The sequence below is a fragment of the Meles meles genome, chromosome 18 (assembly GCF_922984935.1).
Source record: "Meles meles chromosome 18, mMelMel3.1 paternal haplotype, whole genome shotgun sequence".
Classification (NCBI taxonomy): Eukaryota; Metazoa; Chordata; class Mammalia; order Carnivora; family Mustelidae; genus Meles; species Meles meles.
In genome coordinates, this window is record NC_060083.1 from 20,094,669 (window position 1) to 20,120,490 (window position 25,822).

At 38.0% G+C, this 25,822-nt stretch overlaps 1 protein-coding gene across 5 annotated transcripts in view; it reads right to left on the reverse strand.

The window, feature by feature from the left end:
• The window catches only part of RHOT1 (ras homolog family member T1), a 61,427-nt gene that overhangs the window by 4,317 nt on the left and 31,288 nt on the right, over positions 1-25,822 (reverse strand). The window contains exons 9-20 of one of the 5 annotated variants that reach the window (XM_045984620.1): positions 22,268-22,366; positions 21,627-21,735; positions 20,745-20,865; positions 18,470-18,554; positions 17,975-18,120; positions 16,914-17,014; positions 14,950-15,080; positions 14,207-14,290; positions 12,499-12,618; positions 10,747-10,949; positions 9,602-9,697; positions 7,827-7,949 (exon numbers count right to left, since the gene is read on the reverse strand). In XM_045984620.1, the coding sequence (XP_045840576.1) occupies positions 7,827-7,949; positions 9,602-9,697; positions 10,747-10,949; positions 12,499-12,618; positions 14,207-14,290; positions 14,950-15,080; positions 16,914-17,014; positions 17,975-18,120; positions 18,470-18,554; positions 20,745-20,865; positions 21,627-21,735; positions 22,268-22,366 (1,418 nt within the window). The other 4 variants (XM_045984623.1, XM_045984621.1, XM_045984622.1 and 1 more) reach the window with 4 other exon arrangements.

Consider the following 25,822-nt stretch of genomic DNA (forward strand, 5'->3'; position numbering starts at 1 on the left):
TCTTACACAGCTGCAAACACAATGTGTATAAATTATAAAATTTTGTATCTTTTTAAAAATTTACTATTATGTAAGGACTTTTTCATAAATTACAGAAACCTCATTTTAACAGCTTTACTGTATCTGATTCCCCTATGGGTGGCAGTCTCTATTTACTGGTGACTATAACTAAAGGATGAATATATTTCTACATAAGATTTTTCTCTGTATTTAGTAGAGTTTCCTTAAAAGACTTCCCAAAAATGAGTATTACAAGGTCAAAAATGTGTGTGCATGTGTATATATAAAGATTCTCTTTAAAAAAATCTTACTGAGGGACTCCTGGGTGGCTCAGTTGGTTAAGCGTCCGCCTTCTGCACAGGTCATGACCCCAGGGTACTGGGATCAAGTCCTGAATCAGGCTCCCTGCTGAGCAGGGAACCTGCTTCTCCCTCTGCCTGCCTCTTCCCCTGCTGTGCCCTCTCTCTCTCTCTGACAAATAAATAAAACCTTAAAAAAATTAAAAAAAAATCTATTGATATACCAGAATCACATCTTCCTTCTCTATGTACAATAATTTAGTTCAGCAGTATCTCTTATTAGAACATAATAAATAATGACAAAATGCTGGAATAAAATCCTTAATCATGTGAAGCTTATCAGAGCTTCTAAGTTCTTAGGTGGAAAATTCTTCATATTGGATGCTGGCTTTCTGCTTAGAACTCCTGAGGGTCCATATGCCAATCAGATGCCAAGCTCTTTTTTTTTTTCTTTAAAGTAGGCCAAATGTGGAGCTTGAACTCACAAGCCCCATGCCTAATGTGGGGCTTGAACTCACAACCTGGTGATCAAAAGCTGCATGCTCTACTGGCTGAGCCAGGCATGCACCCCTACACTGCTACTTTTAATAAGGCAGAGAGAAGGAAAGATTTCAAACTTCAGGCAATAAAGGCTTAAATTAAGAAGTGTCTGTGTGAACAGTCACACAAAGCATATAGGAGAGTGACCACAATTCCTATGGACCTCTGCACAGAATGCCATAAAACAGGCAGACAAGATACTTTTGATTCACTCTGCAATTTACGACATATATAAGAACATGAGTTAAAATTTTTATTGGTTCAGTGTATTTGACCAATAATAAAAGGAATGGTTATCAGTTGCACTATTTATAAACAAAATAATGAAATTCTAAAGGGCTCAATGGAATTAACCCATTTAGCTATTCCCAAATAGGGTATTTTTAATACTATTTTTTATAACATGTCCCAGGTCTTTATATATCTGGGGTATAAACACTATATTGCAGAGACCTAAAAGTCTGCAAAGATTAGAATTTAAGGAAGGGGGGGAAATCCAGAAAGGTCCGGATGTCAGTTGCAGGCTCTTATGAGGAGGAAAGAAAAGTTCGGCAGAGCGAACTCAAGGCAGCGAAGAGCAGTCCCACCCAGGTGCTTTTACCAGCCGTCTGTGCAACTTCGCAGAAATAAATGCAAATTTCCTAGATTGCATTCTTCTCATCTCACCACCCAATCCTTTCCAAACCCAAAGCAGAGATGTACTGATGCAGAAATATGAATGTTCTTCTAATTTTCTAATTCTACCCACATACGGATTTCAAGTAGGAATTTTTAAGTTAATACTTTGCAACCGCCTCTGTAACTGTAATGCACGGAATCTAGTCACTAGGGCTCACAGATAGCACAGATAGCTTTTTCCTAGTTGTACTTCCGTAGCTCAAGTTAAAAACTGTACCGAGGTCACCAAAACTAGAGTTAAATGTTCTGTTTTGGAATTATTTCGCTTGTTTTTTAAAGTCTTCTGGGCCTCCCTGCTTTTATTCCTCTCAATGTTTTCTTGGTGTTTTGTTTTTGCCTGGTGAAGTCTCTTTTACCTTTGTTTCTGATAATCATGACATTACTCTTAATAATAATTTTAACGACAATTCTTTCAGTGAACTGGAGCTAGTTCTGGAACTAGCAGATGAACTGCAACACAAATCAGAAGGAAGCTGTTAACTGAGCATGCCTAAATAGTAACATACTTTGGAAAAGGACATAAATGTGCATCAATGTCAAGAAATGCTTCACCAAGCATTAGAAGAACCAAATTTACAGATGACCATAGATAACATGGGAAACACATAGTATCTGTATGTTATCTACTGATACTGAAAGATCAGAACAAACTCTACCTTGTGGCATCCTTTAATATTCTAACCAAATGGCAAAAAATTTTAAAATGCATAAGCAAGCAGCAGCTTACTTAATGAGAATCTGTAACATAAGCTCTTATATAATTTTAAACATAACACTCTGTATCCTAATTAAAAGAAATGTCTTGTAAGGACCTTGATATAAGGCAACATAGAAGTTTCATATGAAACCAAAACACAGGACAGACTTTGTTGGATATAATAGTTCACTACTGCATAATATCCCAAGAACTCTTACATTCCCAGAAGACTCTCTAGGACGTTAAGATTTCTAGATATCTATCCTCTTCATAATGCAGTCCTATGAAAAGGCAGTTCATTTCAGTGTGACAATAATAAAATCCTTTCTTCCAAAAAGGGGATCCTATTAAGTAAAATGGGTTTAAAGTACATGAAGGAGCAACTTAGGTGATTATTAAAGCAATATGGGCAAATATCATTAATAAATGGCTTAAAATAAATGCCACATACACCCAATTTTAAAAACGCATTAAAAAAATAGGGCAAAGAATTCAATGGCCACAATGACCATCTATCATACCTTTGGGTTGCTGTAAGCACTCACTATGATCTATGCACTTGGTTGCTGAAGTAAAATGCTGCTACTAAACTTAAGAAGTAACATGAACAAATAATTTATATGGCTGATGCAAATAATAAAATGGGATGAAAGAAATCCTAAAACCAAAATACATATCAAAGAAAATCACACCAAAATAAATTATAAAATGAACATTTTGATTCAATTATAGGTTAGGAGAAGTGGGAGGGTTATACACAGAAATTAGCTGGGATAGGGGCTGGGAGAAGTTAAAAAAGTGACTAAGTGACACAGACATACAAATTAGAATGAACACCTAAAGGAAAGGACAAGTTCACGTCCACGGCACACTGCAGAAGAGTAACAAAGTCATGCAAAGGAGGAGTCTTTTGAAGTCAGAACATTAAGTACTTGGTAACCAGAATCCTGGGTAGTTCAAACCAACAATCCAGTTCACTTCTACATAATCATGTAGGATTATAACACTTTCAGATTAAAAACGTAATTAAAATAAAAATGTAACCAGAAGGTGTATTTTCCCAGTACCATGATTTACACTACTTGAAATGAAAGCATTGCCAAAGATTAAAATCATCTGACCCTGTTAATCATCTTTCAAATGTATTTAAATTCAAATAAGTCCCATTATTCATAAACTGTTCTAAAGAAAAACATAAACCTGTCCAGACCACTACGGTGAGATTGTAATTATTAAAGAATAACGTTACATGTCAGATACATAGTTTAACACTTTTGATATCTTGAAATAAATATATATTCAATTACATTAAAAAGAAAACAAATTTTTATTACTACTCTACTTAAAATATGTAGTATCAGTAAATAAGCTCAAAAAAGGGGGGACAATGTTTACTGGTCAAAAATAGATAGCTAGGGAAAAAAATGGATAATTTCAGAAATGAATCTGTGGGAACTGCCTAAAAATAAATTATTATAAGCTCAAAAAAAGGGGGACAATGCTTACTGGTCAAAAATAGCTAGGGAAAAATGCATAATTTCAGAAATGAATCTGTGGGAACTGCGTAAATATAAATTATAAGTTTAAATTCTGTCATGATCCGGTGATAGCACTTACTTCTGTAGCCTGAGGGACTAAGGTTCCTGAAAATATAACCAAAGTTCAAGGAAAATTTTTTAATAACATAGTATTTAGAGAGGCACTTAAAGGCAGGTCCCTATCTTCTTCATCTTGGTATTCTGCCCCAGCTCACAGCAAGGTCCTACCTAAAGCAGGTACTTAAGCCTGAGTGAATAAATCACAGGGGCAGAGGGGGGTAAAGGGTTAATGTGGCCTCAAACATGTACTATCTCTGCAAGTGATTTATTTCAACCAACATGTTTGCAAGCATACTGAAACAAGGTATTAAGTTTGAGACCAACATGTACGCACGAATACCTGTCAATTTCTTTGCAGACATTTACTGAAACTCTTTGCTTCCATAAAAATTTTGAAACTACTCTTTTACACATCTAACTCAAACCCAAGACGTGGCAGCTTTCTAAAAGCAGAGACCTAAGGCTTATTGTTGAGTGAGACTTCTCCCTACTGAATTACAGTGAAAAATACGTAAATGACTTTTAGCAAATTAATCAATCCTTTTTCTGCTTTATAACATTAAGATACATCTAGCATGGCGAACCAAGAGTGACCAACACCCAAAGGCTGCCACAACCTGAGAGAGAGAGGAAAGAAAGGAGGCAAACCCAGCACTCCACAATTTTTTCAGATTCTTTCATGAGAAAGGGAGTAGAACTTGGTTGGTGGGAAGGGGAAGGAGATATTTGCATTCCTTAGGTGTATGTTCTTCTTTTTTTTTGGACAACTCTACGCCATATCTTAAGACTGAGGTTGCAAGCTGCTGGCCTGTAAACATGTTTTGTTTTGATCAGTACTTTTACAGACTTAAATTTACTTGCCATTATTTGAATAGCAGGAATTTTCACATAAAAATCCTGATGTCTTGTGTCTCACAGAATCAGAAGACCTGGCACCAGCCAGCCCGGACAACAAAAGGCCAGAGCTGAGTTGTGGTTGCCTCTTGTAGACAGGGCCTGTCACAGTCCCTACGTCTCTTACATCTCATACCTGACCACCTTCGTGCATTGACATTACCTATCCCGATCCTGTGAGTACTCAAGTTCTGGGGTTCCACGCCCATCTACCTTATCGACATCCTTTTGTAAACTAGAGGAAACTTCAGTACGGAAGTCCTAAATTCCCACTGTACTTCTACAAAATTCTGAAACACTGCAAGGAATCAGGAAGGAGTTCTTCGAAAGGTACACTGGTTTCCCTCCTTATCTTTTTCATTCATTCCATTCTTGATTACTAGATGTCGGGGATGTGTGGTGACACTACCATTAAATTAGTTCTAGTTTATAAATAGATATGACAAGATGTACTGATTTCCCTTCAAAGATCTTTGTATAGAGTACTTTACCATGAGCAAGCTCATCAATTAATACACACCCAACCTTTTCCATTTGGAAGCTGACTAAACCGACCTAAGAATAAAATTGTCACTAAAGATGCAGACAATCAATCAATCTGCAAGTTACGGACACTCAAGATCTCACAGAATAAGTGAAACAAATGGTTCTGATTAGCAATTATTAGGAGCTAAGGTGGGTTCACTGAGAATAAGACACCAAATAGATGTCACTTCCTATTTAGATAAAAATTACTACACTGAAAGATCGATAGATCAGAAGAATGTGTTAGAAATTACATATTGGGGAAAAAAAAAGGAAATTGCATCTTGATTTCAAAAAAGCCCTCCATGAAATTCTTATAAGATACTAAGATAAAATATGGACTGGATAATAAAATATTTTTAATTTACAGAGTAATCTTGTCCCAAGAATTTTAAATCTGTGTCACGGGGAAAAGAGTTCTCCAAGGGAATACTTCAGGGATTGCTGGCTTTGGCTCCCTCTCACTCTCCAATCTCTTGGTACTCAACATTATTTTTTATCAATAACTTGAACGATAAAGAAGACATATCTACCAAGTTTGCAAATAACACAATGCCAAGGGAGATAGATAATGGGACAAATGACAGAAATAATGTTTGAAATGACTGAGCTAGAACAAATGGATCAAAAAGAAGAATATGACACTTAATAGAGATACATATGTATCTGTGTTTAGATTCAAAGACTCAACTAAAAATGTCAAGTACACAATTAGAGAGGAGGGGATGCTGCCTTAATAGTACCTCGTATGAAAAAAATATCTGATTTCGGTGAACCCCAAGATTCATATGCATCCACAGTGGGATGGGGCTGCTAACAACGTCATTTCATGCAGCAGACAGGTGCTGTCCTGACTGTGGGACATGACCCCGCTGTTCAAGACTCGTCCCATCACACCTGGAGCACTGCTCCCCATTCTCAGCAGCACCTCTTTTAAGAGGAACTCTGAAAACCTAAAGGGCTTTCAGACGAGGACAACCAGGACTGATGAGGTCACTAAACCATCTAATTTAAGAAAAGGCTGAAAGAAATGGGGATGTTCTACCTGGAGAAGAGAAAATTAGGGGAGACATGATGGCCGTCTTCAAATGTCTGAAGGATTGCTAGGTTGAAGAGGGAGTAGAATAGTCGTATGTTGTTCTAAAGGGCAGAACTAAAACTAAAGGAGAGAAAGTTACAGGGAAATCATTTTAGTTAAAAAATAAAAATAAAGAGCAAAGGCAAAAGCAAAAACCCTCTCCAGTGAGGAAAGCCATCAGCAGATAAACAGTACTCTCCACAGGAAGGCTTTCAGGAAGGCATTCTAATGGGAGGTTAGGCCAGAGAGTTCTGGAATCTCTTCTGACTCTAGGTAGCATTTCCAACACCGGAGCTTCTGAATGTTGTTTGGTTTGAACTAGCCTTGCATTTTCTCAGAGAGTCCTCATGAGAGAATCTGTGTTACTACTTTATAAGATGCCATTCAAAGGACAGAGGCAGAACTTTACCACCAAATTAGTGTGGCAGTCCCTTCAAAGCTGTCACCTGAGATGGCTGCATTCTTATTCCAGAGCTACTAGTGCTCAAAACGTCACTGAAACTCTTTTTAGAATGCCTTCAAGATCAGTTTCTGACCCACGTTAAATATAGTCTCACTGTTTCATAGCCATATCTACTATTTTTGCTGGTGGACACAAACTATCCTACAGTCAGAGCCCACTAGCCTTCAGTGAGAGTCCAACAGTAAGACCAAGAATGGACCCATTTCTAACCAAAGTCTATTTAGTTTGATCATCTGTCTTAATCAAGTCCAGCTCCCAATGACAGCTGAATGTCAATTTCAAAACACTCATCTTTAGACACAAAAATTTACAGCAGATACAAATTTATAGTCCATAGTCTCTTAAATGCTCACAAAATGTAAATTTGAACAATGGAAGCATGACCAGAATAAGAATATAACCTTCCAAGTTCTTTGCTTTGAGGGAATGTAAATATCTTATTTGTTTGTTTCCCTTCCCTTTCTAAAAAGCATATCACTTTCTAGGCATACTATATGTTTCGGGCTCAATTATAAAGACCTCAAAAACTAGTACTACAGATCTTTTGTTCTTTCTCATAATCCTTTGAATCCTCAAAGTTAGATATTATCCTCATTTCCAGAAGCCATGCTCTTTCACATAAACAAAAGGTACTTATAATACAGAAGATTTTCAAACCCAAGACACCATTCGCATTAGTGTGGTTTTAATCAAGTTATATTAGTTGAACGTAAGCGAGTACAGTTTCACATTTGGGATCAATGTGTCTTTTTGTTACTATGGAAAGTCCTCACCTATTTCTACAACTCTCAGCCAAAGGATTTTAATCTCCCTATACATATTATCCTGTCATATGAACAATACTTTAAACTTCATGAAAAAAGAAATCCAAAATCTTATTTTATAGTCCCCTGAAAACATCATCACCACGGTGAGAATTTTAGTGGAAGTTAGTTGGGCATCGGTTGGCTTGTGGTCTTTGTAGTGAGTATCTGTATAATGAAGAGTTATCCACTTTTTTTTTTCTTTTGTATTTTAACAGAATGCCTGGTACCCAGTAAATAAAGTTAAGAACCTGTTAAGAACTGCAGTGAAGATTTTGTTCTTTACAGATTGCAGCAAGTCTGAGTTGAGGAAGTTCTGACAGATGCAAAATGTACACCTGTTGCAGGTGCACATACAGCGTAACCGGGCATGGCTGCGAAAACACACAGAAGGACAGGAGTTGAGTTCTTACTTACAAATACGGCACAAGTTAGGGTGTGCCAACTTAAAAAAAAAAAAAGATTTAGGCATAAGCAACACTAAGAAAAAGGACAGTGTGGGGCATGCTAAAGTTGTGCAGAATTCCACATTTACCAAAAATACAGTACACAGCAATAGCTCCCTCCTCCCTCCCTAGAGAAAACCTAAGGAAAATTAGCTAATACTCTTGGTTTTTTTGGAGGGGGGATGGAATTATCATCACAAGAGTTTTAGTGGAATAATATGCACAGCGATAGATGGCACCCTCGTGTAAATTAATAAAAAGAAAAACTGAGTAAGCCATAGCACCCACCAAAAGGACAAAGTGTGCTAGCGTTTAAGGAACCATTCCCTCCTCCTCCCTCAGCATACACACATGCCTGAAAACCAGGAAGGAGAAGAGTGACAAATACACAAAAGGGTCAAAAGACGAGTATATTCAACCCTGAGGAGATGGTCTTCAATTCATCAAGCACTCTGGCTCCCGAAGGAAATCAAAGTGCTTCATAAATTTCCACGTGGACAAAACAGAGGGTTGACTTCATCTGCTACAAAAACACAGCAGCTAAGTATGACAGTATGAAACTCTGGGTGAGGATGTAAAAATCAACAATGGGTCCAATTGGCATCAGATATGAAATTTAGGGAGGCTTTCTGACTCCTTTCTGGTTGAGTGGAGTTGTACTAGTCGGTACAGGCACATGGGCAATCTATTTCACCTCCATCCTAACAACCAAGAGTAGGGGGTCCCCAGGGACTGCCCAGTGGTCAAAGCCACTCAGACATACAAAGCCGTCACGGCACCCTGAAGAGGCACTGGCGCCGAACCCACTCAGAAGAGCGCCGCCTGATGAATCAATGCCAGCACTTCCTGTAACACCTGCCCATTTTTTTTTTTTAAGGCTTCTCAGTCAAAGGACTGGCCCACTCTGACTTGGCTTAGCTTGTGAGATCGGATGAGACCACATCGCACGGTGGCATGGTAGTGGAGATTAGCAGCATCCCAATAATGCCTAATTCCCAACATGAAGAAAAACGAGAATTAATTTTTAAGCTCTCATAGACTCAAGACATTCCTTTTTTAAAACCTGACGTGTGATGAGGAACGTATCAATGCTACTAAGTCGCTGCCAGCTGTCATACTGGAATCCATCTGTTATTTTATCAATTCGGTCTGACTCTTCAACATACACAGGCTCCACCCACCAAAAAGGAGATGCAAAGTATGCTTAGCAACAGGGAGATGCTTCATGAGAAGTAGTTTGGGATTAACCATATAAGCAAGTGTCCCTGTATGTACATTTATCATATATACACACACATACATACAAACACACACGAATCGCAGCAAAACGTTTTAAAGATGCAGATCTGAAAACAGTTACATTATCTACGAGATTAAAATAGTGCGTTTACATAATAAACAAAAAAAAGAAAAAGAAAAAAAAAACACTACTGTCATATACAGTTAGGCAGGAAGCCTGACCAAGCAGTGCGTTTCTGGATAATTACTAAATGTTAATTATGGCAGGAAAGGAGATCTGGTCATCTACAAGAAAATGTCAACAAAAATCCCACAGAAGCCATAAAGAAAAAGTAACTTACAAAGCAGTTTTTAGAAAGACCCAGATTTTTCTCAAATTCTCTATTCTATCAGTGTTGCCCATGTCTCGGGAGAGTCTGTTTCTGTAATGATCCTCTCTGTAGATAACATACACGAGAGTTTTAAAGCAAAGGTAAAACATAAATTAAGTTCTGTTTATCTTATAGTAACAGGAATGACTTGTCTTCCAATACAAATAGAATTTCAAGGGCTTGCTGCCTTTTTTTTCCAAAAAGTATTAGTTAACAGAATAGCAGTGAAGTTAACTCTGATTGAAGAATCTACACAAATTAACACCTTTCTGAAAGACTTCAGTTCGTAGCCACGTTTGATCATTATTCTATTTTATACCACAATTTTCGTAAGAGGAAAAATAATTTAGAGACTAAAATAATAACAAATAGATTAAGCTAAAGTCTTGAGAAACGCACTGCCTGAAAAACTATCTTGTTACAAAACAGAATTATACACACACAGTACTTGAGGAGAATGCCATTAAGAACCATGCAATTCTAAGGCAGTTAGTAAGCTATGAAAATGTCCACAGTTATGTGCTTATGCATATGTATAGATATACAATAAATGTACATAAAATTCATGGTTCATAAACTTAATGTGAGACATTTATATAGCAGGAATTCCAATTACAACTACTTTTTACAGCACTTAAAAAAGACATTATATTCTCAAACATATCTATAATTTAAACATAATTTCCTAAAATATTTTAGAATCCTCCACATACTCAAGGTCAATGAATCAACAGAAAAATATTAAAATGAACTTTCTGTTCATACGGAAATGTCTTAAAAACATAAGGCAACATGATGTCAACCCTCTTTGACTGCAGTAATACTATTTTTTAAATGCTGGGTCGCGGGTTGTGTTTCATGGTACTATCCTATTAAAATAGTTACTGTCTGCTTAAAAATACACAAATCCTGTCAGGAGCACTGTTTGTGTGATTTTAGTATGGCACCCAAACCAGACTCACGTTTACCCAAAATTTGTTCCTTCTCATTACAAAGTCTCTTTCTGTTGCTGAACAACTTCTATGTGACAAAGGTCCCACCCTCATGATTAATCATGGCATGCGATGTTATTATGAACCATGCAGCGTGAAAATGATGGCAGAGCAAGTACTTACGGGTACATGGCCATCGTTGTCAGTTTAACAAAGATATCTTTACTGGGTGCATCAGCAGTATTGCAAGTGAAGGCTTGTGGTGGAGGCATTTTATGTTTCCTGCAGAAATCAGCAGGTGAAATACTATAGTCTTGTTTAACTTCATGCAGGTCCGACTTTGCAGCTACGATTAAGCAAGGTATTCTGCTGTCCATGAAGTGTTGCTATGGGATAAAAACTAAAATCACAATCTGATGACAAGTTAAAAAATTACTACATTTAATTAAATGTGTACTAGAAATTATCTCTGGCTAGGCAAAGCGTAGCTTCAGGGAGAAAGTAAACTAAAAGGCAGTGACTGGCAGTGGATCAGGCAGTCTCATAAGACCAGGGCCAATTTTCTAATGCTGGTAACCGTACAAATCTGTAACGACTCTTCAGATTCATTACAATCTGAAAAAAATGGATATTTTTTATTAAAAAGATACCATATTTTGAAACAAAGAGAAATCCACCTAAATTCCTCTATCCTAGAGCACATTATTTTCATTTTAAAAATTTCTCTTTCACGATTTTATTATTTTTTTCACTACTTTTCATTTTTCATATCATTAGTCCTTTAAGCACATGCATCTATATACATCTTTTTTTTTTTAAAGATTTTATTTATTTATTTGACAGAGAGAGAGATCACAAGTAGGCAGAGAGGCAGGCAGAGAGAGAGGCTTAACACACTGAGCCACCCAGGCGCCCCTCTATAAACATTTCTATAGCTATAGTCATGACAGACATAGTCATTTAAAAAATATAATACTGAGGGGTGCCTGGGTGGCTCAGTCATTAAGAGTCTGTCTTCAGCTCGGGTCATGATCCCAGGGTCCTGGGATTGAGCCCCACATCAGGCTCCCTGCTCAGTGGGTAGCCAGCTTCTCCCTCTCTCACTCCCCATTTGTGTTCCTTCTCTTGCTCTGTCTCTCTCTCTCTGTCAAATAAATAACAAATAAATAAATAAAATAAAAATATAACACTGAATCTTCCATGTTTTCAAAACCATTATTTTTAATGGCCACTTAACATTCCACCGTATCATTCTGTCTTAATTTAGTAAAGCATCCTCCTATTGTTAGGCATCTGGATTATTCCTAGTTTTTTCTTTTAATTAAAAACAATGCTAGAATAAATTCCTTGGTACATACAGTTTTTAACTCCTATAGCATCTTGGTGAAAATCTCAATCTGAGGACTTTTCAAGCCTCTGGTTTTCCCCCTTGCTCTATTATTATCATTATTGGTATAACTGGCAATATATAATCCATGTACACTACTTTTTTTAAAAAGATATTATTTTTAAGTAATTTCTATACCCAGCAAGGGGCTCAAACTCAACCCCAAGATGAAGAGTCATGTGCTTCACTGACTGAGCCAGTGTGGCACCTCTCCATGTGTATTCCTAATGGCCAAGAAGAACTTCCAGTAATACAGAGGTTCTTAACTATGGATGCACATCAGAGTCACATGTGGAAAAAAAAATGTTATTTGTATGTATCTATTTATTTTTGGAAAAAAATGTTTTTAAAATACAGATGTCTTAGACTCCACCACCTCAGAATGAAATCAAAACCTTTAACGATGGGAGACAAATGTATTTTTCAAAAGCTCTGCAAGTGATTTTCTTACATCTCTCTAGTTAGAAAACATCACATTATACAATTCCACTAACTCCATATAAAGTTACAGCCCAAACCAACAGTTTCAGACCAAAAGAACAACAAACCTTAAAAATCCTAGCACAGTATTCAAAGGATTTGGGGTTACTGACGTCATATACCAGGCACACAACATCACAAATGATCTCAGCCTCAGTTAGGAATTCGGATTCAGAGATATCATGTAACTTGTAAAAAGAAAAAGATAATAAGAAACATTAATATTGTAATATTGATGTTTCATTAAAGTCACGATGTGTTATTATTGCTTGATTTCCAAATAAAGTACTTCTAAAAGAAGTTAAGCATAACTTTTCAGGCTCTTTTTAGAGATGGGAAGTGTAGATCAACAAGTAGCTTCTGGTTTTGTGGACTGACGGTGATTAAGGTTTTCCAGGAGCAAACATTTTAGTGACTGACCTGCTCTAGGCAGGCCATTTATGCACATTCTCTACATAGGTAAGGTAACAGGCAAAACAGATTAAGTCAACTGCCTAAGATAACATATCTAGCAAGTCATCAGACCAAAATTTGAACTCAAATATGATTTCAAGTCTATTTTCTTTCTACCAGACTACCTTTTCTCCTCACCAATTAAAAAACAAAACAAAACAAAGAAAAAGACTCTTTACACTAAGGTCATTTTGTTCTACTCCACTGCCTACTCTTTTCTTTTTCCTGCCTACTCTTCTTTAATGTTTATTATAAAATGTCTAAAGAAACGTCACCCCCATGACAATGATCCAGCAAGAGTAAAATTCAGTACTACTGAGTTATTTAAGACAGTGCACCTATGTCGAGAAGAAGGAAGTACAAGTTCAGAAGTGACTTGATATTTTCCAAATAAAACACAGCATGGATAGTCAGAGGCGTGATAGATACCAATTTACAGAGACAGTATAAGAATAAAAACAGGAATATTCACAGTCAGCTATATTTACTGAGTACACAGTTAAGTAGAACTATACTTAACAGGAGAAGAATGGGAGATAAACAAGGTTAAATTAGAAACTGACAAAAAAACGTTTATCATAAAGAGGGAAAATTGTATGAAATTCAATGTGATCATCTGTCTGGCAGAACAAACTATTTCCAAAAAGAAAAAGGAAGGAAATGAGCTTTTTCTGGTAGCTATTATTTGTTAGGAGCTCCTCAGATTAGCTAGCTTGATAAGAAAGTCAGGCTCAGAGAGAAGAAGCCACTTGCCTGAGGTCACACAGCTAATCAGTGGTGGATCAGGGTTCGAACCAAACTGTGACTGGATCCAAGAAGAACATATAATCTTTCTACTGTATTTCAGAGTGTCTTTTCAGTCATATGCTCCTTTCATCCATTTTTTTAGACTAACACATTTGGTAACTATACTCCTCTCTGCTAAATAGATGAAACTCGATTCAGAGTATAGACAAACTACCAAGCACCTGCAGTGAGGTTTTCATATTAATTTCCAGTCAATAGTAGAGGAAAAAAAAAATTTTTTAAAGAAAAGTGGAAGAGGAAAGAGAAGTTATTTTTTTTTGTTTTTACTTTCTATTGCGTATAATACACAATTAAGCACACGAATAGATTAACTTTCACTTATATCTATGCCCATGTGATCATCACCCCCATCAGGGGAATTAAAATTAATTCCAATGAATAAACCAGGTGAAAGAAAAAAAAAAATCACACGAGTTCTACATACAGCCATTATATTAAATGCAATTATATTTTCAAAGAGTCATATAAAAATACACCTAACAATTAGTAATCTTTGTATGCCAGAGAATTTCTTACCAACAAGTATTTCTCTTGTCCATATACATAAACAGTGTTGATCGCATAGTAGGATTTATGATCATCGCGAATCTTCTTCTGCCTCTGAAAACAACCAAAAGTCTCAATATTTACAGTAAGAAATTACAGTACCAAGTCTTCATCAACACCCACTCTGCATGTATGTATGGGTGTGTTATAAATAAAAGGGCATTCTTCCCTACACTATGTATTATTTATCAGTACAAAGGGAACATTGATTTTGTTTCTTAGTTCTTAAGGTCTAAGACAAAAGATGCATTTATTCTGCATAAAGTAAAGGAGCAGCTGAAAAGGAAGGAAACTACATTACTGAACGTGTAGTATAGAGCTACCTGCTAGCAATTCTCCTTACACTATGATTTGGTCTGATATGAGACCCATCTGCAAACACATCCAGAAATAGATACAGGACTCAATCGGAAATATTTACTGTACTTTGCTTTATGCCAAGCACCATGGCAGGTGCTTCCACATATGTATTCATTCAACCCCCCGCCTAAATCCTGCCGAGGATAAAAAGGCAAATGACAGCTAACACCAGCGAAACGAAGATAAAGGCAGTTCAACAGGATGGTTGTTACCCTCAGATTGCCCTTCACTAATACACACAGGCCGCTGAGCTCTAGCCATCATCTACAAGACTAAGTGGCTATGAAAAACTCATGTAAACTCGTGACTATACAAATTTGTTGGATAAAGCTCTATTATCTGAGAATTCTCACCATTAAGTTTCTTCCAAGAAGAGCCTGCAGAACGCCACTCTTCCCACAGTTTTTCATCCCAATTACATTACATCTGAACACATTTCTTTGAGTCTGTTTTTTCTGAAGGTCTATCTTTTTATCTCTTGTTACTAAGAAGAAAGAAGAAATAATCATGTACCATTCAGACTCACTGCACCTCCATTTCACCTTCTGTGAAATAGTATACTGGGATTTCTCATTTTTATGAAGCGTATGATGAAAAAACAGACACACTGTGCAGCAGCCATGCTGTATGTGAAACCAAGCACTAAATATACGGGAGGGCTTCACTTGGTAGAAAAAATGCATTCCGGAAAGCTGGCTGTAAAGACAACTTCTGGTAACCAAGTGACATTTATTTCACCACGAAATAAGTAGCACACTTTCATAAGGAAAATTATATCCTAAAAATGAATGAAAATTACAGTGAACATAGCCAACATTATATCCCATCTACTTTCTTCTGTAATAAATAACTGTCACAATAAATTATAAATTAAAAGATGCTATCTCTAATCTGCACACTCTTGAATTTGTAAATGGATAAGGGATATGCACTCGGGTTCACTGGCTTTCAAATGTAAACCTGTAAAAGAGGCAGAACAGAAAACAATGCTCTAAGAGCAGAGCAAGGGCACCTCTCCTTAAGCTGTACCCCAAAATTCAACTACAACAAAACTCACCAGAGGCACTATGTACGGTAGCCAAAAACTGAAAATGATAAAAAACATATAACAATCATGGGACAGTTAAATAAGGTACACAACATCCTTATGATGACACACTACTGAACATTAAAGATACATAAAACTATACTTATTGACAGAGCAAGATGGCCACAATATTTTGTGAGAGTGAAGGAACCTCATGCTAGCTAGGAATTCGTTTCTTGCTCTTTGGTGCTGAATAAATACTGTCTAATGGGTGAACTACTTTAAAGGATACTTGCTCTGTTGGTGATTGTCTTTGGGGTGCCTGGGTGACTCAGTGGGTTAAGCATCTGCCTTCAGCTCAGGTCACGGTCCCAGGGTCCTGGGATGGACCCCTGCATCGGGCTCCCTGCTCAGTGGGGAGTCTGCTTCTCCCTCTCCCTCTGCCTGCCCCCCCACTCATGCTCTCTCTCGCTCTCTTTTGCTCTTTCTTAAATAAACAAAATCTTAAAAAGAAAAAAAAATGATTGTCTTCTTATGCTAGGACCTCCTGTAAGATATGGCATTTCCCCCTACCAACTGGGATATAAGAAAATCTTGAAGCAATCCATCCCCTAATTTGTTATTTCCATACCTATGGGTATTCTTTAAGTGGAGCACACTGCTTAGCAAGAATGATAAAGTCTGGGAAAGATTTCCTAATGTAGAAAATGGTTACAAAACCAAGAGATACACAATTAGTTCAGTATTGGGATTACGTGTTAATAGGTATTGTATTTACTGTCTGAAGAAAATGAAAAGACAAGATAAACTGGCACATTAAAATGCATTTAATGCCCATAGCCCTCCCTGATGTTCATCAGTGGCGTGTTCTCAGGGGTAAGCTAGAAGTAAAACCTCTACTCTTCCTTTTCTTAAAGTATTTTTAAAAAATATTTTATTTATTTATATGAGAGAGAAAGAGTGAGAGAGGGGTGAGGGACAGAAGAGGAAGCAGACCCACTGCTGAGCAGGGAGCCTGACTCGGGGCTCAATCCCAGGACTCTGGGATCATGACCTGAGCCGAAGGCAGACACTTAATCAACTGAGCCACCCAGGTACTCATACTCTTTCTTTCTCGATTAACAGTAAAATCAAGCCTCTGAACTCAAAAGAAATGACCAAACGACTGAGAGAACAGAGTACAATCATGGAAGACTAACAAAGAGGAGTTTATTTTCACCCTTTTCACACACGAACCCAGAATATTTAAAAATGTTTCTTAGCATGAATGCGTACTATCTGGATACTTACCTGTAATGGCGGAAGCCTGAGACTCTTGCTCCGTCAATATAGAATAGCCTAGATAGCCCAAATACTCCAGGCATCGCTGGACGTCTAAGTAGGTCGTGAGCCTAAGAAAGGGGGGAGGTGGACATGCAAAAAGTTCCTAAAGACCATTTATAGGAAAAAAAAAATCCCAACAGCTCAAATAATCTTTCCACCAGACCCAGATAATTTCTGTCAGACTTCTTTTAATTTCCCACGTGCCCAACCATGGGTTTCCCTACACCGCCATTCTTCAGGAAGAGAAGAGGGAGGGGATGCAAGACCGGTAGGGGTAGAGTGGGATTCCTACACCTACGCAGAGATGAGCAGTGAGATGTTGGTAAAATCTACGGTAAGGATATTTTATACTGGCCGTTTCCCATGAGACACAGCGTACTGCAAATATTGGCGGGTTGTGGACTTGATAATTAAACCTGAAAAGGTTTGCAAGAGGCGCAAAAATATGGAAAGGCACTTGAAATTAGTTAAGCCTTCTTGTGAAAAAGGAACAGTCCCTGGTGTTGAGAAAGTTAGTCTCACCAAGGCTTAAGTAGTGATATCATCATGGGCGACCAGAGGATGTCCTTAGTGCCCTGGATACAATGGCAAGTATGCTGTGAGTAGACTGTAGAGAAACCCCCACTAAGAAGTGCAGTAGAAACAAACAACAACCAAAAAAACCCTCAAGTGTTCAGCATCAAGTAAAACATGCTCTCCCCATATTCTGGAAGTGTAAGAACTGTGTAATAGCAATGAGGTTTCCAACTCCCTCAATCATAAAAGCATTAAAATCTAGTTCAGTTTTGATGAGAGACTTATTACTGTTTCCCTGTACATCATCCAAAAGCAAACACAAGCTTCCTGATACACTGACAGAACATCTAAAGTTCATCATAGACACAGCAGCAGCACTATAAATCCTGTCTACAGGCAGTTAGGACTGAAGCATTCGGTAAGACCCGACCAACTTACAGAATGATGAATGTGACACATTGTAATTTTAAACTGGCTATAACTAAAGGAAAACAGGTGAGCTCTGTACTCACGTCCACTGGGAAAGAAATCCCTGGTAAGTTATCCAGCCTCTTTCATTTGTACAAACTGTGTTATTCACATCTGGCCCCCACGGTATGTAAGGGAAAACTTTAAACAAATCTTTAAGCTCATCGGGTGACAAAGCACAGTCTCTATCCTGAGGATACACAAAGAAGTATACAAAATGTTTAGATATCTAAGAGAATAATTCCCACACACAGAGCCCCCAGTCTAGTAAAGCTATACTTCTAAAAACAAATGAAATTTTACATCTTCTGAAGAAAATTCCTCTCACGTATTAAGAAAACCTATGTAATAATCCATCAGAAACTACATTTTTTCATCTTGAGAAAATAATAAAATAAATAGAACTTTTGCTAGTCTAGCTTAAGAAGTTTGAGCAATTTTTGTCTATGTGACATGAGCATCCCCTTGCTAAGGGAACAGAGTCAAATCATTTACCAAAAAAATATGACAATCATGGAAAACTGTGGCTAAAATCTTACCAAATCGTGCTTGTCAAAGGTGCTCTGCAGAAACAAGTATGCATGATGATTTAATTCAGTAGTGCAATCAGGAGGTATTTTTAGCCTATCGACAAAAGAAAGTTTAAGAGTAAAATAAATCATTAACCAAGTATTAAAATTTAATTTAAGAAACAAATATAGAACTGCACCAAGTCTTTTTTTGTGGGATGACAGCATCTATAAAATACCTTTGCTGAAGCCATTTAAACCTTCCCAGGGAAAGTCAATGGGGTAGAATGGCCATCCTCACAAGAGCTGCAGTAACACTCATTCTGACCTGACATATAAAGTTTTCTTAAATTTCTGAAGGGCAGGTTGAAATAAAAATTTTACAAGTAACATCAATTACCCTGTAATGGGTTTGCTCTTCTTGTAAACAAATTGTACGTCATAACTATGGCTTATGGCTCATTATAATGAGCTGAAAATGATGTAAAGAGGTTATTTATGCCTGATTTGTCCTTTGATCCATCCTAAGTTCAGTTCAATCAAAGGCACTGAGCTAGTGCACAAAGCTAGTGTCCCCAGTACACAAAAACAAGACAGGCTCCCTACCTCTAGGGAACCACATTTAAGTAGGAGACGGACCACAGACAACCTCACTACTTCAACAGAATGAGGCAAGTGGTGGATATGGGTAACAAGGACGCTACGGGAGCCCATACGGAAGGGGACATCTCTGACATGGGGGTGGGAAGGTGTCAGAGACACTATCACCTGACTTGCAGACTTGAAGGTAAGAGGCAATAATTAGGTTGGGGGAGAGAGAGGAAAAAAGTGAGACTCCCTGGGCAAAAGCCTGGAGCCCAAAACAACAGATGACTGATAGACTGTAAGCAGTTTAGTAGTAGTATTTACTTCTAGAATGAAGGCAAGAAGTGAAGCATGAGCAGAGCAGATCATAAATGACCTTGTGTAACATGTTAAGAAGCCTGAGCTTTATCCTGGCTCTAAGGGAAGTGACATGGGCAAATCTGTATTTATACATCTACTAATCTAGTAGCAGTATGAAGGACAGAAGGAGACAGTTTAATAAGAAGGCTAGAGAGATTCAAGTGGTAGCTCTACCAGGCTATTCTATAGAAAACGAAAGGCAGACAGCATAAGGAAACCGAGAAATGTTAGTGTGAGCCACAAAGGCCTAAGCAAGTTTTCTTACTGTCATGCTTAAGAAAGCAATAAGCAACTTCCTGTAGAATTTACCTATCCATGTTAATGGCACAGAAAAGAAAACCTGACAAAAGGTTCTGGGATAAATTCATTCATTCAATGTTTTTTACTGAAAACTTTGGGAAATTCCTTGAGCCAAGATTTAGTAACCAACAAGAGAAGTTTCAACTTAGACCTGATTCATGGACCAGAAAGAACACTGCTTTCTCCACGATGATGATCAATGAAAAAACAAGAGTTTTTCTGAACCCTTACATAGACAGCTAGGGGTGCTATGCTAAAAGAAAAAGGGACAATATATGAAGACAATGTGCCAAGGGAAAGTAGAGAAGAGCTGAAGACTCAAAAGGTCAGATATGGGGATGTCACTTTCCTGAAAAGCCTCCCTCCCTAGGGACAAGCAACACACAGCAAAGCAGTCTCCTGTTTCAGATGACACCGGGTCCGTTTTAAACAAACACAACTGACACATAGCATTCTCAGAGGAAAATAACCACAAACAGAACCACAAAACTCCTTAACAAGGCTATTTAGGAAATATCAACTTTTTTCATCCAGAGCTAAGAAAAGGCCGTTAAGACTTACAGAGGAAAAGGACTAAGGGAAAGAAGTGAACCAATATACTCTGACGTCTGGACTCCAAATGCAAGTCTGTCCAGCATCTGTCATCTCCTTCCTCAGTAAGAGGAGTAAAAAAAGATACTCTTATTCCCTATGAGAAGAGGAGGAAAAATTTATGCCATGCTATAAATCAGGGGCTCTCAACTGGGGATGATTTCATTCCTGAAGGAACATTTGGCAATTTCTAGAGACATTGGACATGTTCAGTTGTCAGAGCTGGGGGAGGAGGTGTTACTGGCAACTAAGGACGTGCTAAGCATCCTATAAGACACAGGGCAGACTCTACATCAAAGAACTGTCTGGTCCAAAACGTCAATAGTGCCAAGGTTGACAAATCCTGCTATAAACCTCTCTATAAGTCTAAATTGGTTCTGAGTAGCTCAAAGCCTACCTAAACTGTGCGCTAAATAAAATTTAAAAATACTTGGCAGGCAAACGCAATTAGAAAGCCAAAGGTACATACAAGGGGAATAAATACTCGGGTGTCAAATCCAGATCATCGTCATAACCAAATCGTCGAAGCACAGTCCAAGTAGTTTCGTGTCTCCCTCTCTGGATAAAAAGTGTATGTAAAAAAAGAAAACCTGAAATAAAATAAATCAGTAAGTACAGGAGATGTGAATAAGGGTACAAAGTCACAAGGAAGAAAAGCATGTAATGGCAAAAGCTAGAATCATGAACATAGGCATACAGCTTTGCACACCAAAGGTCAAATCAAAGCAAAGTTCATAAATCTGTCAATGAAACAGAGCTGACTTCGGAATCCCTTCCCATATACACCCAAGTCAGCAAGAGAGAGCAATGGATAAAGGGGCCAAAAATGCATCCCAAGGAATACACTGACATTCCCAAAGTTACAGGATAAAAATAAATGAAGTTGTTTTAAAGATTTTTGAACTCATTTCTATAATGGAAAACAGTGGTTTTCAATTTCATCTCTTATTTCACTGTGGCTCTACAATATGTTCTACAAGGAACATTCTGTACTTGGTAAATGTGACTGGTAGACAAAATGTCTGCCTTGAAAATAATTTAAACTTAAGGATGCTTTTACATAGTAAGAATTTTAAGATAAAATTTGTCCCAGAAATCTCAGCCCCTCAGATGGACCTCTGCATTCCCTAAGATCTGAGCAATTTCCCCACCGCTAATTTATGCTGACAGTAAGGATAATTAACTCCATCAATGGCTTATCTCTTCTAACTCTTAATAACCAAGTCAGATCTTAAGCCTATCAGTAAATACTAATATTTTCTCTTAAAGTATACATAATGCTAAAACCTTCACCTTCTGCCAAAGTTTGAAAACATCAAGTTTAAAAGGCGGGAAAACACCATCCACTCACCTTTCAATGTCAATCCACTGTCAGCCACACCATCACTTATATGTTTTCGGACTACATTCTTGACATCTTCCAGAGCTTGGGGAGCTAACGGAGTATTGAAACAAATTCTCTAGTAAAAAACGTAAAAATAAATTTAAAAACAAAACAGCATTAAAACCACACATAATATAAAACATTATTCTACAAAACAACATTAAATCCGTTGTAAAAACAACAACAAACCAAATTCTAAATTAGAATAGGATCATCTCTGCTTTGCGTTATTTATTTAAAACATGTCATATGTAGAAGGAAAGAAACTTTCCCTACTCTCTCCATAGCATTTCTAAGACACAGAGCTCTTTGTGTACCCATGTTATACAAAACCAAGAAAGAAAAGATAACTCAGAGTTCAAACTTCAAGTCATCTTTAATGCATCCACTGTATCCCATGAAATGACACACGGTCAGAGTCCCCTCAATTCCTGTGCGTCAGAGAGTTTTATACCCCCGTGAAGACTTAACTAGCTTGATGGGAAAGACAGTTTTACATGAAAGAGACATGCTTATCAACATAACATTGCTTAAGCTATTAATATTGTTAGAGATTTTCTCAACAAGAAACCCCCCAAGATACGGAAATGCCTGAAGAAGAGAGCTACCTGGAAGAAGTTGAGTTCAGCATCATTGAGAGTGCCATCATTATCTTGATCAGATATTTTAAATATGCGGGTGAGGGCTTTTATACAGGCTGGTTTCATCTATACATCATGGAGAAAAGAAACAATTATGTTAATCAAGATAGTTGGGAATTCAAAATATGAGTTTCATAAGTAATGTTAAGAATAATTCTGAGGGGCGCCTGGGTGGCTCAGTCGTTAATTGTCTGCCTTTGGCTCAGGTCATGATCCCAGGGTCCTGGGATCGAGCCCCACATAGGGCTCGCTGCTCAATGGGGAGCCTGCTTCTCCCTCTCCCTCTGCTGGTCCCCCTGCTTGTTCTCTTTCTTTGTCAAATAAATAAATAAAATCACTTTTTTTTCTTAAAAAAAAAAAGAAAAGAGTATTAAATGAGCCATAAGCTAGAAAGTCTACAATTATGGGTGATTTTTTACTTAAAGAATGGTTAAGATATAACTTCTATAAATGTGATCCTAATATTAGATATTCACAATTAATAGAGATGATACCCTGGGGCGCCTGGGTGGCTCAGAGGGTGTGGCTCAGAGGGTTAGGCCTCTGCCTTTAGTTCAGGTCATGATCTCAGGGTCCTGGGATCGAGGCCCGCATCAGGCTCTCTGCTCAGTGGGGTGCCTACTTTCCCCCTCTCTCTGCCTGTCTCTCTGCCTACTTGTGATCTCTCTCTCTCTCTCTGTCAAATAAATAAACAAAATCTTTAAAAAAAAGTAATTTGAAAAAAAATGAAATGATGCAATTTTCATTAAAGCTTGAAATGCATCGGAAGCTAAAGTGGTCTAGGACGCCTGGGTAGCTCAGTTGATTAAGTGTCTGCCTTTGGCTCAGGTCATGATCCCAGCATCCTGGGATCCAGTCCTTCACTACACTCCTTGATGAGCAGGGAGCCTGCTCCTCCTTCTGCCTGCTGCTCCCCCTGCCTGTGCTCTCTCTCTGACAAGTAAATAAAATCTTACCAAAACAAAAAAAGAACCTAAAGTGGTCTAAGCTATTGGCTCAATAAAGTATTTAAATAGTAACTACTTTAAAATATAATACCAAAATCTGACTATGTTTAAAATGTATTAAAAATTATATCTCAGGGCACCTGGGTGGCTCAGTGGGTTAAGCTGCTGCCTTCGGCTCGGGTCATGATCCTAGGATCGAGTCCCACATTGGACTCCTTGCTCAGCAGGGAGCCTGCTTCTCTCTCTGCCTCTTTCTGCCACTCTGCCTGCTTGTGCGTGCGCTCTCTGACAAATAAATAAATAAAATCTTCAAAAAAAAAGAATTATATCTCAACAAGGCTGTAAAAAATTTAACAGTAATAAAAATTTCATTTTGCATATGAGTAGTTGAAATCCTCACACAATAAACATTATCATACAAGTCACATGTTTTTCATTATTAGGTAAGCAGAGGACTCCATGGGCCATACAGAGTCCATCATCACTGGAATTAATTTTGAATTAATCATCAGACTTTAATCTTAAATGTTATTTTTTTTTTTTGATGATTCCACCTCAAATCTGTGTTAAAAGGTTTTTCTGTTTACATTTATTTATTTTTGAGAGAGAGGGAGCACGTACACATATGTGAGCCCACAACCTGGGGTGGAGGGGCAGAGGGAGAGAGAATCTTAAGGAGGCTCTGTGCTGAGCTTGGAACTGGACCAGGGCTAGATCTCACAACCCAGAGCTGAAATCAAGAGTCGGAGGCTCACCCTGTTGAGCCCCCCACGTGCCCCCTGTGCCAAAAGTTTATTGTTGGGGCACCTGGCCGGCTCAGCTGGAGAAGGATGCAGCTCTTGATCTCAGGGTCATGACTTCCAGCCCATGCTGGGTATAGAGTTTACTTAGGACCAAAAAAAAAAAAAAAGACTTTATTATTGTTGTCTACAAAAATGGTTCTGGTATAAGCTTAGGCACAAAGTTTATATTGTCTAAAACAAGGTTTAGTCTCTAAAAGTTACACATTTTACCTCAGGCAGGTCCCCCTAAGAAACAAGTAACAGATGGTGGCAAAAGTTTTAGTCTCAGTCTAGGGAAGGAGCAGGGAGATAAGCAGATTAGGAGAACTAATAATAGGCCTAGAAAAAAAGTAGCAATTAAAGCACCAGAACAAACCAATAGAGGGGATTTAATTTACCTAGGCCAAGGCCTCAGGTAAATCTGCATAGTATGAGACTTTCCCAAATTTCCTTGAGCATAAGATAATGTACCTGGCTGAATCAGAATGGAACTGGTGTTTTTAACAAGTGTGCCTAGTAACTATTATGAGGCAAATTAGGGAAATACTGGACTAAGAGTAAACTAGGAAGCACTCCAATTATGGAACAGTAAACCAGGATTAAGGAAAAGTAAATCAGGGTCAGATTAAAGGATAACTCAGATTAATTATTTATACTGGGGTCAGCACTTTTTCTGTGAAGAGCCGCACAGCAAGTACTTTAGGCTTTGGGGGCCAATAGGCAAAATCAAGAGTATCATGTAGGTATTTATTTATTATTTTTTAAAAAAGATTTTATTTATTTATTTGACAGAGATCACAAGTAGGCAGAGAGGCAGGCAGAGGGAGAGGAAGGGAAGCAGGCTCCCTGCTGAGCAGACAGCTAGACATGGAGCTCGATCCCAGGACCCCGGGACCATGACCCGAGCCAAAGGCAGAGGCCTCAACCCACTGAGCTACCCAGGCGCCCCTCATGTAGGTATTTATATATTATATAGCAAAAGAGAATCAAATTTCCATCAAGTTTTTATTGACAGAACTCAAAATGTAACAATAATGGAGTATATATTTGCTATATAGGTCTACTACTAAGAAAAACAGAATTCTTTTTGGAGGAATAACGTTTTGTTTAATTAGGGTTCAGTTAGTGTTCTCCATCATGAAGACTGAAGATGTTCGTCTGTTAATGCTGATCTGCAATGAGATTTCACATATTTCATCTTTGAAAATCATTTTGTAGATCCATATGGCCAATACTGACACATATCCATAAACAGAGCATTTTAATGGAGCACATTAACTGCTTTGAAGGCACTTATAAAATTAGATTCTTTTCTTGATATTTTCCTGTTAGCACTTCATTATACTACAGACTAATCAGTTCTGATTGAAGGTTGGGTGGAAGCTCAAGTGCACAGTCAAATGGGTTACAAACATGGAAATCTCCTTTGCATTTGCATCAAGGTTCCCTAAAAAAAAAGGTTCGAGGAGCGCCTGGGTGGCTCAGTGGGTTAAAGCCTCTGCCTTCGGCTCAGGTCATGATCTCAGAGTCCTGGCATCGAGCCTGGCTCTCTGCTCTGCGGGGAGCCTGCTTCCCCCTCTCTTTGCCTGCCTCTCTGCTACTTGTGATCTCTCTCTGTCAAATAAATAAAATCTTTAAAAAACAACAACAAAAAACGATGTGAGAATTTGAGTTTGAGCTCGGAAAATCTGTCTGCTTTGCCATCCATTTCTTTTGTTCTGGCACGTAGGTAATGCACAGATGATAAAACACTAAGATGCTCAGGTGCCGGTGCCCACGGTACTCGTGCCGTC